The sequence below is a fragment of the Ambystoma mexicanum genome, chromosome 4p (genome assembly GCF_040938575.1).
Source record: "Ambystoma mexicanum isolate Mex_15411 chromosome 4p, UKY_AmexF1_1, whole genome shotgun sequence".
Lineage (NCBI taxonomy): Eukaryota > Metazoa > Chordata > Amphibia > Caudata > Ambystomatidae > Ambystoma > Ambystoma mexicanum.
In genome coordinates, this window is record NC_090927.1 from 1,083,684,439 (window position 1) to 1,083,702,711 (window position 18,273).

Here is an 18,273-nt window from a genome sequence, read left to right on the forward strand (position 1 = left end):
GACTGGTAGAGCTTGATTATGAATCGACCTCTAGCAGGTGCTTCATTTCATGTTTCAGGGCCGATCCCGAGTGCTTTAGGTGGGGTGAGTAATCGAGGGAGGGGGGCTGTAACGATGATGTGTGGCCTAAATTGTGGGCGTGGCCTGAAGTGTTGCCAGCACACGATGAAAAAAAAGAAACATTGTCAAGTTACTTTTTCTTTTTTGGGGTCTTGCGCTGGGGAGTCACCCAAGCCCTGTGGGTGACGCCAGTGTCGAATTGCACTGTGCTGGTTATTGATGCTCAGTTCATTTTGTTTCATTCAATAGACTGTGTCCAGCAGTCAATTTAATGAAACCAATGTAATCCTGCACCCGCGAAATAGCACAGTGTGATGTGACACTGGCTTGTCCTCAGCAGGGCTCGGGTGTGAAAACCCCAGCACGGGACAGTAAAATGGCTTTTATTGTCCCGTGTTAGCAATTCCAACCCGGCCCTGCTGCTGACCAGCCAGTGTTGTGCAGCACACTGTGCTATTTCATAGGTGCACCATGTCTTTTGTTTTTTTTTATGATAGACTGCTTGACACATGAAGCCCATTATGGGCTTTGCGTCAAGCAGTCTATGAATGAAACATTCGAAATCCACCACCTAAGTAATAGCACAGTGCAACGATACACTGGCTAGACGCTGGCAGTGCGCGGGTTCAATCAAATCCTGCGCACGGAGAGAAAAAACAAATAAAAGTGATTGTTGGGTCCGAGAGCTCTGGCTCAATCGAGGTTTTGGGAGACTGCCACTTAGAAACTCCCACTTAAAACTATGATGCAGACGCTGGGTTTAAATGGAACATTCTGGATGTGTGTCTGGTAAACTAGTCCCTGAAAGAAATCAAAAATACTCCGTGCCCCGCAGTATAGCGCTACGATATTTCCATCTTACATTATTCCATAAAGCATTTTCTAAAATGTACATTTTGTTACCAAAAAAAGTACATTATAAGACGAGTAACAAATGGGCCATTAGTATAAACGTATGTCTTATGCTGCCCTTAATTGAAGGATGTCCCTCCATGAGGCAGACGATGTAGATATGCAAATGATTACTAGTACAGTTTCTACTTATCCCACAGCTTTTGGTTGTGCCCTGATTCCGAATTGAAATCGCTCCTTAAAGAGCTATGGATTGCGTTTTGCTACCAACCCACTTATTTTAAAACGGCTACTGCACAAGAGCACAGTTCCTTACATGACCAATGCTGCCATCCTATGGTCTAAAACGGTTTTTTTCTTTGTAAGAACTTTAAATGTACTCAGTGGCCTTTTTTTTCATTTTTTTCATATTACTAACTTTTCCTGCTATGATTAAACATCCCATGTGCCACTATTTTACCGCAAAAAGTGGGAATATGGAGGCAGCTGCGCAGTGTTATGGGGGCCGGCTACTGGCATCAGGCCGGCCTGTTTGGTGCTACAGACATCAGCACCGTAGAGGCTGAGTGCCTCATGGGGTTGCCGGCGAACACCCGGTCTTATGTGGCGGCAGAGTGGGCCATACCCAGACCATGCGGACCCTTGCCACCTTACTGGCACGAAGGCCCCACAACATTATGACCTGCGGGCCCATGCTTTCACAGGGTGGGCCTGCAGGCCTAAATGAGAGACAGACTCAGTTATTCCTCTTTGGGAGTCTGCAGCCTTTCTGATGAACATGCCCCCAAGGGCTTCTTTTATTAACTTGGGCCATGACATAGTCATGGGCCATCTTAAAAGGGCAATACACGTGCAAGGGGCACACATTCCTAAAGGGGCAATACACACGGGAGGTCACACATAACACGCTGCACACAGGTAAGTAGCGATGAGCAGGAGAGGATCTGTATAAGAGGGAGGACAAAAGGGTACCGAAAGCAAATGTAGAATGTGGAGAGGCGCAGGCGGCCACTAGACAATGCGGGTGGTCACAGGCATAGTCCACAATCCCGGCCTCCTTATTTGTCGGCGCCTCTCCCCGGGGTGCTGATAATTGGGAAAACATAAGGGTGCATCACTCTTAAAGAATACCAGTGTAATCTAAATACTTAAACCCTTTTCACTTCCACGTTTCTTATCACGCATTTGTTATCCTAATGATGGATAAGGTACAAAAATTTAGGTAGGGATAGAGGTAAACAGGTCTGCGATGCACACAGGTAGATTACCCAAATGAATACTGTAGACAACGGCAGAGGCTCCAGAGCCCAACATCATATCCACCTTACTCACTCCCATTTGGTGAGTGTCACCCGTCCAGGACTCCTCCAACCAGGCAAGCTACACACCCACCCCTACTATAGACTTCAATTGGCTCTCCCCCACAAAAACAAATCCACCATATTTCCCCAGTTTTGCAGATTTACTGGGTTGGGAGATATGCACGAATCTAAAGATGCCCTTTAATAAGTTGTGCATATATATATTATGCACTTTTAAAGTGTTAAGAGTATAATTGTTAGTCAAGTGTAACTCTGTCTAGACCTAGCTAAAATATAGACCTATGTTCCTGTTGCTGAGCAGTAAAGATGTGTGCTTAAGATGACCTGTAATTTGTGTGTTGTAGTGGTATATTTTTGTCCAGTCAGTTGTACTTGGTGCTTTGTGAATTCGACAAAAAAAGTAAACCAGGTCTTAAACACGATTTTGTCGCTGATGCTGTGAAACCTCTTGATTAATGCCTCCACACACTTGTTTATGGCCCCGCATGCAGCTGAACATCACTGACTGAATGCAGTCTTGCAAACCTTTATGCAGCCCTGTCCAGAACCATCCAATCAATCACCTATGGTTATTGGATTGGTCCAGACCAAGCAGGCATCTCATGATCCTATTTAGCTGATTGGTAAAAATGATTGTGTATATTCTTGGATCGAGATTTTATATGCCAGGAACAAAAGACCAAATCTGAAGAAATAGGCCTGTGAAGGCTCCCCCCCGGCAAGGTCAGTCTTTTGTTCCCACCCTCTCCACCCGTTTCCTTTTAGGGTGGGGTCCTCCCCAATCCCCCACAACTCCTGTCTGCTGATCGCCCCTCTTCAAATGGAATCGCACCACGTCTTCCATCCATTAGACATAGTTATGACTGCAGAACACCCCCCCCACGAACACGCTTGTCAACAGAACAAACTTCATGAGAAGAGAAAAGGCACTATACCTAACACCCTACCTCACAACTGACCACCCACTAGAACACTTCAATACCAGAAATGATGCTAGACCTACCAGTAACGTACCTGAACCACACAGAAAAAGAACAAACACCCAGAAGGATTAAGAACAAAATGGACGCCCTCACTCCATATATCACAATAAACGAGGGGACACCCCCATAAACTACAACAAAATAGAGAAGAGAAACCGGAAGGAATCAGGAACGCAATACGTAATCTAGCAGACCTACTAGAAGATAAAACAGATCGCACTGAACCACCATCCCACCCTGAGAGTAACATGGAAGCAGACCAACATGACAATCGTGAGACAAAGCCGATATTAAAAACTAAACCGTGCCAAAAAGAATGCACTGCAACTTAATCAACGCGAGATAGATGAAGAAACATGCCACAGAGATCTATAACCTACTGTGAGGCCTACCCAACAACTTCAAGTGCTCACAGGTAAACTGGAATTAAAAAAAGAGGACGAATTGCAATAGCATACAAGGAACTCCTGATAATAAAAACAGACGAACCACTAAACATCAAAAACTGTAAATGCCTAGTCTTTCACTTGACAGTGAACCCCAAAACGAACCTCAAATTTATACTGGTTTACAGACCACTGACATAAGACAACATTTGTTGACACTTTCATAGAAGCCATCACCAACCATCAAGCATGATCACCTGATGGGGCGTGGCTAACTAGCCATGGTATAGGACGTGCTTCCTGGTGCTGCTCTTGAAGATCCGATGGTGATCCTGAATCTACGCATTGAAAATGCAATCTGCGCACCAGCAATGGAGTCAAAGGTGTCTGAATATACACCCTGTAGCTGGCCCGAATATCGTGGGACCTGCATGAAGCACTCCGGAGAAAATAGAATGTTCAGCTCACGGACGCGCTGATACTAAGTTGCCAAAATGGCCGACAACAAAGAGATGGTGCTTGAGACCCCTGGGTGGACCGAAAACAGCAAAGAGTCGGAAACAAATAAAGCACAGATGCTGCCGCAGGATGCGCCGAGCAGCACAGGCAGAGATTGTCTAAACACTTTCCCAGTGTGACATTGTTGCAGTGCCGGGGAGCGTACGCAGGCGAGGTGACTGCTGCAGGCGAACAGAGCCGCTCTGCCGTGGTTGTTGGGCTCCTGGGGTCTGCGCGGCTGCCTGTGGGCACTCGGCCGGAGCCTCGGATTGTGGGCGGAGGTGTGGGCGGCTGGAGGGAAGCTGCCTCCTGCTGATCCTCTCGGGGCTGTGGCGGGGGCCTGGAATGTCGGCGGGGCAGCAGCGGGACCGCAGGAAAGCTGACGCGAGTGCCGAAGGACATGATTAGCACGTTGGCTGGGCGACCCACGTAAGAGGGCTTGACATCTGGGCTACAGCTGATACCTCCTGTTCAAGCGGAGCACGATCAGCATTTTGGACAGATGGCCCGCCCATAAATTTATCCGGGAGCAGTGCTCCAAAAAGGGAACATACAGACTGGCAGCCGATGAGTGTAGTGAGCCTGCCCCTTCTTCATAGGGGGCCCACGGACGGATTCAATACTGTGGGCTGCCGGCATCTGAGGCCTAAGTGAGGTGGCTGGCCTTGTGCTGTTGCGCTGCTAGCTGGCATGGATGCTCGAAGGTGACGAGACTCTAGGGGCCGGAATGGGTAACAGGCGGGTCCATCTTGGACAGAGGATGAAGGCCAGCATACTGATGAACAGAGGCGGCTGGTAACTGAGCGCATGTGTTGATTTGACGCCCTGCTGGCCCGAGCTGCGCTGGAGGTGGATGCGTCGGAAACCCTCAGGGCACAGTGACATTTGTAATTGGGGTGTGGATCACCACAGCCAAGATGGCATGTGGGAGGACACGACCCACTTGAAGTATATTTTGTATTGTGCTGGGTGGCGGGCGGCACGGGAGAGGCCTCAGCGGACATTGACATTGGTGCGCAGAGTATAAGGAGCACAAGAAGCGGGCGGCCTGACCATGGCCAGTAGCAATTTGCAAGAAACAGAAAGGACAAATGGAAACGTGGGAGGACACAACCCACCTGTGGATATAGCTCCGCGCAGGTGTATCCATACGGGGCACTTCAAGGACATTGATCTGAGCCGGAGGTGGATCGTAGGCGATGCGGCGGGATAGCGAAGCAGAATAGCCGTGCCGCTAACTAATAGTCTTGGACATCGGACCGGGACTGAAAGATGACGGGGAGAATAGTTAAGAGCAAAAGCAAACGGCCCACGATGGAAGCGTTTGCTAAGACACAGCTGTCTCCTGCAGCGTCGGCACAGAGTGGTGCAAATGCACCCACGACAAGCCCCCCAGGGACTGAAAACCAACAGATACTTATGGCTATAATGGAGCTCAGAGACTAATGGGGGATTGCAATGGTGGACCTGAGAACCTCCTCAGATGCCAAAATAGAAGCAGTGGGAATGGATGTCAACCTGCTGCGGCAAGACGTCAGGGCACTGGCGGACAGGTCGAGCAGTCTGGAGAGTGCGGTCAAAACCAACACGGACACCAGCAACACAAAGGAGGTCCACATATTAAAGCAGCAAGTGGCCAAACTAGAGGATCGTGCGGAGGAGGCAGAAGGTAGGGCGAGACGGAATAACATCCGAGTGGTGGGACTGCTGGAAGGAGAAGAGGGCCAAGACCCTACTGACTATGTTGAGAACTTGATCCTGCAGGAAATAGGAGCCGACAAACTCTCGCAAGGATTCACGGTGGAGCGGGCGCACAGAGCCCTTGTGAGAAAACCGAAGCCTGGAACCCCTCTGCGCGCAATAATTGCCAAAATACTGAATTACAGAGATCTTGAGAAGATTTTGGAGTATTTCCGAAAGGGAGGAACGATCGAAAGAGCCTTGGCCACTATAACAGCTTATCCTGATTATACCATGCTGGTCCAGAGGCAGAGGTATAGCTATGTGGCTGTAAAGAGGAGACTGCGCTTGGCCGGCATCAAGTATATGCTTTTGTACCCTGCCAGACTGAAAGTGCTGCATAAGAGTAAAATGTTCTTTTATGACACCCCGGAGGAAGTGGCGACATGGCTGGACTTGCAGGGCTGTCTGGAACGAGATGCAGAACGGGCCCAAGAATAGCACGATAAGTGATTGGGATGTTTCACGTATATTGGGGTATCACATAGCAGGGTATCCCAGTAGAGACTTGGTTAAGACACTGATAGATGAGAATGGAGGAGTAGTGTTGTAACTAGGATATGGCGTCTTTGACTTTGCTGGAGCTTGTTGGACTGGAATATAGAATATTGAATATATGAGCAAAATGTATAGCGATGCGTGGTTGCTTTAAAGTTAACAGGAGCGGCAGGACACAGGTACCTTACCCCTAGAGTAGTAGTAGTAATAGCAGGATAGCCATTAGGGCGATCTCACCCTGCGGAGCTTAGAGTACAGGCTATTGCCAGAAAGAGCTAGATGCGGGGGTGCCTGAGAGCCAGGGATGGAGCTGGGCAACAGTTGTGTGTGTGGGGGGGGTAATGTTGGGGAGGGGAAGGGAGGCGGGAGGGAGACAGAAAGGGGTGTTTGGGGTGTTTGTAGTTAAGGGGAGTTTTAATTGGGAACCAAGCCTATACAGATTGAGGAGCCTACATAGGCAGAAACGGGAAGGGGAACTGGGCTGCACTGATGGGGGGAGGGGAGGACGGGAAATCTAATAAGCCATGGGGGACCTTAAAATAATTATATGGAATGTCAGGGGCCTCAATAGTTATTTAAAAAGAAATAAGGTTATGTTGTACATGCGCAGACAACAGATAGATATTGCGCTGCTACAGGACACTCACCTGACACGGGAAAAGCTGGGAACGGTTGCGAAAAAATGGAAAGGGGTAGTGGCGGGCTCGACATATTCTGCCTATGCTAGATGAGTGCTCATCTGGGTGGCGCCGCATGTCCCATTTCGCTTGTTTCAGGAAACTGCGGAAGCAGATGGGGAGAATGGTCATACTGAGGGGATTGGTGGAGAATAGGGAGAGAAGTATCGTGAACACATATGCACCCAATCAGAATACGGCAACATATTTCAGAACCCTGAGTACTAATCTTAGCATGTGCATGGGGAGTGCGGTGATCTGGGGAGGGGATTTCAACTCTGTACTAAACCCGAGGGTGGATAGATCAGAAGTTTGATAGACCTGCCCCGGCGGCAAAAGTGCTGCAGACACTGCTAGACGACTTTGGTCTGGCAGATGTGTGGAGAACGATACACCCCCAAGAAAGGCAGTTTTCACACTATTCTGCCCCACAACAGCTGCATACGAGGCTGGACTATGTCTTTGCCACGTCGGATATAATGATGGAGACGGTGCAAGCAGAATATAAGGCGAGGGTCCTGTCAGACCACTCACCCCTGGTTATGGGCTGGCAATACTGCCTCCCAAGAGCGAGGATTCCTACTTGGCGTCTCCGGGCAGAGGTGCTTAAAGATCCCCTGTTTAGGGAAGAAGTGAGGGAGGAGATTATAAACTACTTTGAGTTGAATACGGGTAGCGTGGACTCAGCGAGCACGCTATGGGAAGCTTTTAAGGTGGCGTTTTCCGGGGCGTAGCCATAGCAAAATCTAAAAGCCTGCAAGGAGGACTCCTGGCCGATCTACATGAAGCAGAAAGGGAATTGGAAAAGGCGCTGAGGGGGAGAGATGATGCTGGAATAGATATGGAGCTGATACTTAAACTGCAACAGACATGCACAGAGCTATGGGATAGACTGTGTAACCTTAACTATAGAAAATATATAGAGAGACCGCAAGCAGGAGGAGATAAAACAGGGAGGCGTTTGGCATGGTTATACAAGAGCGAGATCCCCAGACCCACCATCAGGACAATAACAAGAGAAGATGGCAGTGTAGCTGACACCCAGGAGGGAGTGAATCAGGAGTTTGCATATTACTACAGGGAACTATACAGGGATGTGGAGAGAAGCAGTTATGTAGAAATAACAGAAGCACTAGAAGACATAGGTCTGCCCACAACAAGTGCCGAAGAAAGAGAAGAGCTGGACACACCGATTACCTTGGAGGAGTTAGAAGTGGTGAGACAGCTACCTACTAGTAAGACCCCGGGGACGGACGGGTTTCCAAGTGAGTTTTATAAAGTGTATAAAGCAGAAGTGCTCCCCCCGATGTTAGATCTGCTAAATGAAGCGTTTGAGATGGGACGGCTGCCAGAGTCACTTAGAGAAGCGATCATAATACCACTTCCCAAGCCCAATAAGCCTGGACACAGCTGTGGCTCCTATAGACCACTGTCAATGCTGAACCAGGACAGTAAGATATTGACAGCTGTCTTGGCAAGCAGACTGCGAAGAGTCATTGGCAAACTAATACACCCCGACCAGACGGGCTGTGTCCCGAATAGGAACATAACTCATAATCACAGGCGACTCCATCGGGTTGTTGAGTGGGGGAGCAAGAATGAGGGTGAAATGGCAATAGTGTCCCTAGACGCTGTGAAGGCCTTTGATTCTGTCAAGTGGCCATGGCTGTTGGCAGACTTAGCGGGCTATGGTGTGGGGCCTGGATACATAAGATGGGCAAAGATGTTATATAGTGAACCGCTGGCCAGAGTCAAAACAGGAGCAGTGATTTCCGAGAGATGGCAACTAGGCAGAGGTACCAGACAAGGGTGCCCATGGTCCCCTATGCTGTAAATATTAGCTTTAGAGCCTTTGGCGATATACCTCAGACAACAGTACGATACTATAGAGGTGGGAGGGGAGCGACACTTGATCTCCTTGTATGCGGATGATTTGCTGCTGTACCTGAGGTACCTGGAGGAGAATCTCCAGTACATCCTGGAGGTCATGGATAGGTATGCGAGGCTGTCCGGCATAGCGGTGAACCCTAAGAAATCTATTATTTTCTTGCTAGGTAATTATAAGGGGATCCCTGTCGGGCGGCTGCCGGTGCTGCAAGCTCCTTGGGCTGTTGGTACTTTTCGGTACCTTGGGATAGATGTGTACCACATGGTGGAAGAAGAACATAGGCACAATACCGAGGTTGCCATAGTGAAATTTGAAAAGAGTATGAAATTTTGGGTGAAGTTGCCTCTAGCAATGATGGGGCGAGGTGCAGTGCTCAAGATGGTGGTTTTACCCAGGCTCCTGCATTATTTCGGGAACATTCCGTACCTAATACTTAAGAAGTTCTTCACCAGACTGAACGGCATGTGCAGAGATTTCCTGTTGCAGGGTACCAGAAATAGGGTGGCACTATGGAAGTTGCAGAACTTTTATGAAAAGGGGGGAATAAAACTGCCTAACTATGAGGTCTATTACGTAGCGAGATTTCTAGATTATACGAAATGATGATGTCCAAGGTTGGGAAAGAACTAACGCAACAGACTAGACTGGGAAGCGGAGGTGGGAGCCCCGATAGAGGACGGGATGTGGGAACGTGCCCTCGGGTATCATAAAAAGGTGTCAAGAAACGCTAGACTAAAACCAATACAATTATATACCTCGCACAGGGCATACATGACACCTCTGAGGATATCGGGATTCGAAAATGCCGGCAGACAAGCATGTCCCAAATGCGACGAAGAACAAGCTGATGTGGTACATATGTTCTGGTCCTGCCTGGTGATTGAGCGCTTCTGGAGCGAAGTAGCGGGGAAGCTAGCGGAAAAGGGGGTCACTATTGTCATAGACTCAGCCTGGGCCTGCCTACTGGGGGGGTTCCCTAGATCGCAGAAATGTAAGCATGTCAATAAACTGAAGGATTTAGCATATGTGCTCGCAAAACGTATTGCCATGGGATGGAAGGCTTGTCACAGGCCACGGGTGGAGATGTGGTGGAAAGACTTGCAGAAGTGGGCGGAGGCAGAGACCATGGTATGGCAGGAGGCAAGTAACATAGGGGGAGAGGAAGAGGTGGGAACCCTGATGGCATGGAAATCGTTGATAGCGGAACTGTTTGGAACGATACAAGATCTGACCGAATCCACTGAAAATCAGACCCCACCAATTGGTGCGGATACAGAATGAGTGGAATAAATAGGCTCGTAAGGGGGGGTGGAACAAGGGGAGCAGTGACCAAAATTGCATAATGAATAATGTCAAAATGGTATTATTGATATTTACACTGCGTGTTTGGTTTGCATTGGTTTTGTTTGTTCAAATATGTAATAAAATTGTTTAAAAAAAAGCATGAACACCTGATAATCCTCTGGGACAAACATTTGGTTTGAAGAAGAAAATTCAAAATCACAAAAATCACTAATTCAAAACAATGAAACTATGCCAGATGGTTAAAGGAGCAACACACACAGTGGGACACATGCTTGACGCAATCTTCGCCAAGAAAACCCTGATCACCACTGCACCACCAATACAGATGTTCTGGAGCGGCCAACTCATCCTTTCATTTGTGGTCATGCTACCAACTAAAGCAGCCCAAATAAATTCCAACTATCAGTAAAAGAAACTGGAAGACAATCAAATGTAGCAACTTAATACAACAACTCAAACTCACAAAACCATCAACCTGGACGAAGCCCACCTGAATGGAAAAACAGACCTATTTCATAAATGCATCGCCAAAACAATGAACATCATCTCCCAGGAAAAAACGTTCACCCCATCACGAAAGAGCGCAATGGCAAAATGGTTTATTCCTCCCCTCAGGGCCATGAAAAGAAACAAGAAGCTCGAACTAGAATGGAGAAAAAAATATGACCAGACAAAATAATCACAATATCAACGACAAATCCGATCTTACAAAAAGGAAATTCGAAAGGCCAAAAAGAAATACGTCGACCGAATCACCAAAGCCGCCAACATCCAAAAGGAACTGTTCAACATCATACATTAATTGAGAAACCCACTGGGATGCAACACCACTATGGTACCCTCACAGAAACTATGCAACGTCCTTGCCGACCATTTCAAAAACAAAATTGCCTACATCCATCGAGGCACTACAACACAATATGCACTATTTACCATATACTGTTTCTTCTGAAATTCCCCATGGTTTAAACATTGCAAGGTTTACACCCCATGCCATAATTTGGCATATCTAAAACAGGTGTAATTTTGAATGTGTTTTTTTTCTTTTTTTCCGACCAAATCTATAATTCGGACCCTGGTGTCATTGATTGGTGAGAATGAAGTCCTATCTTGTCTCGTGATTTAAAGGTAAAGGATAACACTTGTGCATACCACAGACATTTATTCATGTTTTTGTTAAGTGGTTTGTGCAGGGATATCATTTGGGGGTCGCCTTGCTACCACTGTGGTCTCCCTTTCTAATTCTAAAAACAATATGCTTTTTAAAAAAAAATTAAATGGAAGCTCCTTGGCTTTGGCCAGCGCTGTTTCTGGAGTGGTTGGCTTTCTTGTTCAGGCCTCGTTTAAAATAAATAAATAAAACAATTTTAAAAAACGGTGTTGCACAAGTGTAATGCAGTGACACTAAATCAGAAAGAATAGGAATAACACATTATTTGTTTTTCTGGAATTCTATACAATAACTGCTAGCCTCATTAAAGGTTTATTTCAGCAGGGGGTGAGGCACTGATTTAGTCTTTTCTTAAACACCTCAAAATCACAATGCAGACAAACTTCCTAGAGCAGAAAAAGTATGCATTTCGGAATATGTATTTTGCTTTTCGCAAGTTGCAGTTTTAGCATGTTTTTTTCTGCCGTTTTCTCGGTATGATCATCACAAGAAATTCCATCTCGGTATCGTCGGTCACTTGACAAAATCCTTGTGCCTAAAACCTTGTGTACAGTGTAGAAATGTTTGACCATAGCACATAAAGTGGCCCTTTCATTGTGCCACAATTAATGCTTTGTTGATCTCCCTGGCATGCTGTTCAGGATGTTGGTTTGCTTGTATCAGGTAAAGAGTGCCCAGAGTACGGGATGCTGTGTGAGTGCGCTGCATTTGCCGCGCCAATATACATTCTTTAATACAGTGTTATGAACCCTCCTAATAGTATGGATTTTGCCAACCTCTGAAGCCTGAAAAGTAGATCCACGCAGGCTTGGCATGTGGCCAGCTTTGCACCAGACCTGCAGATTAACTGGCCTGCTGTTGAATCTCAGTTGCCAGTTTAATGGTATCCGCTACAAAGTTTAATTTGCGTTCTGACTTTGAGAACATTCAGACATGTAATTGCTCATTTTACTGTAGCCGGTAAGATAGCTATAGCCAGTAAGATAGCTCAGTGGGTTGAGTGCCTGCTGCTGCGATGTGTGTGTGTATTCTGCAGGTTGCAGGTTTGAATCCGGGCAAGGCCAACTCAGCCTTTCATCCTCCTCAGGTCGATAAATGAGTACCAACACAGGTTGGGCGATATTTTATGTATATTTGTTCTATATAAAGCGCTTAAGCGGAAGTGCTATATAATAACGCATCATTATCGTTTGGCCTTGGACGTTTGCTTGTATTCACATTAATTTGGTAATATGGGCCTATACACACATTGACGATACATATGGTGATCCATTCTTGTATGAAATGTATATCACATTGGTGATATCGTAACCATATTTTTCATAGTGTACTTGGGAACAATGCTATGTGATGCCACTTCCTGTTTTGTCAAGGGCTGAAAGGTTGTGTACCATTCCTTCCCGTGATGCCACTTCGGGGTGTGGTCAAATGTCATCACTTTCTGTGATGTCATCAGAGGTCAAGGGTCATGTGACATCACTTCCGCTACCCCTGGCATTTTGGTGAAATTACTTCCCTGGGTTTATGGTCTGTTCTACAGCCAAGTGAGGTCCACAAAGAGTCCAAACAACAATCTTAGGTAAAGAAGGGATTTACTTAATACAAAAATACTCCTCTTCGGGGTCTAACTCAGAGTTACAGGACAGTCTTGTGTGTGTAAACTGTTCCATTAAGTAAGGGTCTCTTTATAACTTTGGCGGACTGTATGCCGCAAACGCTGAAGCCCGGCGTACAAAGGGTGCTTACAGAACCGTGAAGTGCTGTATGTGGGACTAGCGTTGCAGCCTTCAAAGGGGCGAGGAAGGAAGCTGGAGCCTGCAGATATGAAATGGAGGAGGCTAAAGGGCTATGGTGGGGGGCACCCGCTCTTCCCCTAAAAGACAAGGCGAGGGGTCTGGGAACAGAAGACCAACCTTGCTGGATCGGCCTTCTTGGACTAGATTATGTAAAGTCTGTCTTGTGTTCCCGACAGAATTCAATGCGGGTCATGTCCATACATGGGTCCTGCTGAAGTGGGGGTCTAATGTAGCCAAAATAGTAAAAACAAGTAACCCACCTTACCATCTGTGCCTGTCAAGATGCTCAAAATGAGTGCTAGATAAGGTCACAGTGATTACTACATTAAAAAAACAATACATTTGATTTTGCTTCTAGATCCACTTCTCACTGCTTTAATTACAAAACATGCCATACAATGTTGTTCACATACTTGGGCCATGGGGGCAGACATTGGTCAATAGTACCCTGTATCAGTTCTTTGCAAGTTATTTGGGGTCAAACCTGGCTTTGAGCAGTGATGCTAGCAGATCAAGCTCAGTTCGGGTACGCTGGATCGTCTCGACCCAACTAGCAAGCAAGCGTCGAGCAGGTTTGAATGGGATAGCTCTGCATGGTTTGGATGTAGTGGTCGGCAAAGCAGGTCGGGGTGCTCATCGGTCTCTTCAAAGTCGAGCCGGGTCAAGTTGGATTGTAACTGCTAAGAAGGATCAACGAGATCCTGTTGCTCCAGTGTGCGATTTGGTGAAGAGGTAGTTGGAAGTTGGGATGAGTCGTGGTGTAACCCCCGATATGAGTCAGCAAGTGACACTCCACTGGTTCGAGTCTGGGCCCAGTGATGAGTTGACTCAAGCTAGCATGTGACTGACTCAGCAAGGGCATAATACAGCATCGGGCTGGTTCAAGATGCAGGCAATGCTGTTCAAATGGCCCGAAGAGTGCCAAAGGCAGCACAGGCAAGAAGCCTCTGGTTCGATGAGCAGCAAACTTGGTACAACAGTCTGAGCAGTTTGGTGCAGCAGAACAAGGGAGCCTTAGCTGATCTGATCCTCCAGATGCTGTGAGACTCACTCCAGGCATTCTAGGACAGGATGAATCATTTGAAGGACTGCTCTCCCAGACACAGGTACATGCTATGCTTTAGGCGTGGAGATTATGGGAGGGGAATCTGATCAGATTGCCCTTTCAAAGATGGAATTGCCCCCATAACTTTATTAAATCAATTAAAATCAAAAGGCCAGGGCTCCTACACCCCTGCCAAATGGCAATCCATTGCAGTATCTGCCCCCAGTGATGGGTCCCCTCCCCCGTCCTCTGGAGTTCATGCATTGGCTGAATGGTTCCTGGTTTTTATTCATTTCTTTTAATGCTGGTACTAAAAACATTGGTCTCTTCATTCCTGTTAGTCACTGGAATTATTATGGACGTTGCAGAGGGGGTGGGGGATAGGCACAGAGTCAGAGCACTGTAAAAAAAAAACTAAATATATATGAATGCCACGGTCGCAGTTTCTGCTAGTGGCACACAAAAACTGCATAGATCCAGCTCTGACCACCCAATCTTGCAAAGAGAAAATGAAATATAGCTTTTTCTAGGACGGGAATGTCTCCTCTTTTCCAGCACCACGAGACCCTGGTCTAAGAGGATGCCACAGTTGATCGGTTTGAAGGCCCGGTGTTTTCTGACTCAAATGTGTTGAAGGACTGGATTTCTTGTGACTCAGATACGAAGCAGACACAGGAAGCGCACAGACTTGGACTTCAGCTTACAGACTCTGATACAGACAGAACACGTCATTCTGAAACTGACACCATGGACGCCTTTAGGGTAGCAAGTTTTAAAATAAAGGAACTAGTAAACTAGGTTAAGGAACTAACATTTAGTGTGCAATACTTTCTACTGGAAAGAGTCTATAAAATATGCTCTTTCTGAGGATGCCCCTCGTACGTATCTAACCTTCTGGGTGATCTCCATTCTGCTAACAAACATTTTAAAGAGGGTACATTCACAAAGCACAGGCGCCGCCCAGTAAACCAATTTGCATGTGCTGTTATCGCTGCTTGATTCGTGCAAGGACTCACAGAAAAGAAAGTTCCCCCGAATGGTATCATACTAAATTTTACTCGACAGCAAACTTTCCAAGATGGAACAGGTAACGCCCTAAGATCGAAGCAGGTTGTATGTGATTTTACCGTAAAATTCAGAGTGGTACGTTTTACCGAGCTAAAAAATAGAAAATAGTTTTTAGGAGGGTTGGGAGAAGTCCCCCCGAAGCCCTCTGTTTTTCTACCCTTTTAACCCCATCCCAAGCCATTTTAACCCTTTACCCCACTACCATATGCATATTTACATTTTTAGTATTTTTTACTTCGGTAAAACGTACAACTCTGAATTCTTTTTGGTAAAATGACTGGATACCATCGAAGCGTATTCACATCATCAAAATGTATCTTTTTTCAGTTTTGGCTTGTAAGCCAACAAAATGGACACCGTCCACTCTCACTACTTTTTACAAGCTTTTATAAATGTAAGAAACCTCTATTGACTAGTGCTTCTCAGATCAAAGTAAATGACCTGGCAAACCATGTTGCTACTGCGCGCTCGTAGATCAGTCCTTCTCTAGTCTACAAGTTGGTGCTAAAGGAAAAATTCTCTGCCACCTGTTGTCGGTGTAGAGACCTGCACAGCTCAGACACTTTGTGAGCATGTCTTCTTCACAGGTGTCTGATCATGGAGAGTTAGAAGCTGCGAGCAGTGCTAATGAAGAACCATGGGTCTTAATCCTCGCTAAAGTAGAATCGGCATCCATCGCATTGCCATTTTTTTATGTGGGGGGACTTTGAGGCTGATGCACGTCCTACCCATCTGGCAATCTATAAACAAAAGCACAATCAGCGATGTTCGGTCTCTGGTCTGTGAACCACACAGAGAGGGTGTTGTGTACATCTGATGGCCATCTGTCTCTTGAAGCCATTGTGCTTAAATAACCCCTAGAAGACTGAGACATGTCCTGATGTGCGTATCGAAGCTGACTGCTGAGCGGTGATACTCCATGAATTGGGTCCATGAACACTGTAGAGCTTCAGCCCTTCACAAGAGAGACAAAGCAGACTGGGACACGCCCGCCACAACACCAGAGCCAGCCCAGCAAAGGGAATCCGGTGGACTAGGGATTAGACAGTGCAAGTGAAACCGTTCAGAATCCATAGCAGGTTTTGCACAACAGATCGCGAGGTCGATTACGTACCTCAGCTCCAAGGACATTCCTCAATGTGTGATGATTTGAGACACCGACTTAGCCTCTTCTCAATATTTCATTTGATTTGAAGTTGAGAATTATATTAAAAGGCTCAATGATTTATATTACACAGTCTGACCGAAGTAGGGCATTCGTTCAATCCTTTTTATAGTCTTGTAATGGGCCCTTGTCTTCTCAACTGCAGTGTAGTCCTCAAAGTGAGCACAAGAGGGCAGGTCTGCAGCATGCTGCCAACTGTGGCTCTAGGTTGGAGATCTTTGTGTAACCCGAAGCTCACAGTTTGATATACTGGAAGGCTAACCGGACCTTCTTTCCTTCCAAGGAGGATAACTTGATGATAACATGAGTCAATGAGCTGAGGTGAGTACTGGCAAACCACGTTACTTACCTACTACGCTGCAGCACCAGACGTCTAGGGTAGCAGGAAGGTGGACACATGTATTACTGTCATAATGGGGAATGCAGGCAGAATGCATCATTAATAATCCCATACTGCCCTTTACCTGGAACCTGCTATCTTCACAGTACCATTGCCTCGGCTAATCTAGTTATGTGGTATTAGACCAACATGAGGATGCATATATGGATGGAATAGTATGTATGCCATTATTGGTCTGCAGCCTCATTCTCTTTACCTCAAACGTTTTTTGTGTGCAGATCCCTGTGCTGGGTGGTGGCTTTTGTCTGCTTCTTCCATTAGTGGATACCCCAATACCCCTCTCCCCCTCCGAGTTTTCCACTGGGCAGACAGCAGCCTCCTCCTCGTTGTGAACGAAGGGACTTTTTCAGTCATGACTAACAAAATGTGTCGTTAGTGGCACCAAAGAGTTTGAACTAAATTGTGGTCTTTGAATGGAGCTTTACATCCCAATTCTACTTTTATGGATTCATATAAAATGGGAAAAGCATATTGTCAAGGGCGGCCGTGCTGGTTTCTCCGCCACGTGAATGACAATGTAGAGTCATACTCCAGCTAGTCTTCCCAGAACTGGTACAGTAGACGCACCGTGAAATGTCCAATCAGAAAATGGCTAGGTCATTCACCATTAAAAAAAAAACATGCATCCTTAGTGCAAGGGGGAATAATAAGCGGGGTTCCTCTGGTCTCCCAAAGGTTCTTGCATTTCCCACTCGCATTAGCCTACAATCAGAGGGTGGCTCAGAAATGACTGTCCACCCACCGAGAACCAATGGCCAGTGAGGGGCGTTCTGACATTGTTATGTTTTGTTTTTTAATTGTAGACCTAAATAATTCCGTAATGCATCTGGTTTGAAATTCCAGTATTCAACATGTCTCCCTATTCATCTTTACAGATTTTTTTATTTACATTTGTAATTGGTATTCTAGAATGTAGGACCTGTATACATGAATTAAATTTTTTTTTAACGTTCTTGCCAATTCGCTTTACTTAATTAGATACAGTTCAGAGAACTCTTCATTCTTCATATTAACTTCCCATTCTTGATAGGGTTGTAATGAGTTATTACTTGATTGATTCTGCCATTAAGCTGTAATAAGCATCCCTTTAATGGAAATATTTCTTTTTCTCTAATTACTAACACGGTCAGTATTTTAAAACTAATTGTGCATGTTTTTTCTCTAAATTGCCAGCATGGCCGCTGTGGAATCCCTGAAGCTCTCATTGAGAGGTATGCGGAAGACCTGGACCAACCCGAAAAGGAACTAGCTGCCATCATGGACCAAATTCGGGTTAAGCATCTGAGGAAGCAGCAGCGCATGGCGGTAAGTTACTCTGTGTATTGCATAGTGCGCCTGTTCAGGGTCACTTCCCGTGCAGGATTCGAGCATTTGGACGCCTAGCAGGTCTCATTCTTTCGTATGTTTTCTCACCTTGAC

The 18,273-nt window shown here is 46.3% G+C and overlaps 1 protein-coding gene across 5 annotated transcripts in view; it reads left to right on the top strand.

The window, feature by feature from the left end:
- Positions 1-18,273, top strand: part of SASH1 (SAM and SH3 domain containing 1) — a 673,306-nt gene that overhangs the window by 644,760 nt on the left and 10,273 nt on the right. For all 5 annotated transcript variants that reach the window (XM_069606667.1, XM_069606665.1, XM_069606666.1 and 2 more), the window contains one exon: positions 18,028-18,159. In XM_069606667.1, the coding sequence (XP_069462768.1) occupies positions 18,028-18,159 (132 nt within the window). The remainder of the gene's footprint in view (positions 1-18,027; positions 18,160-18,273) is intronic.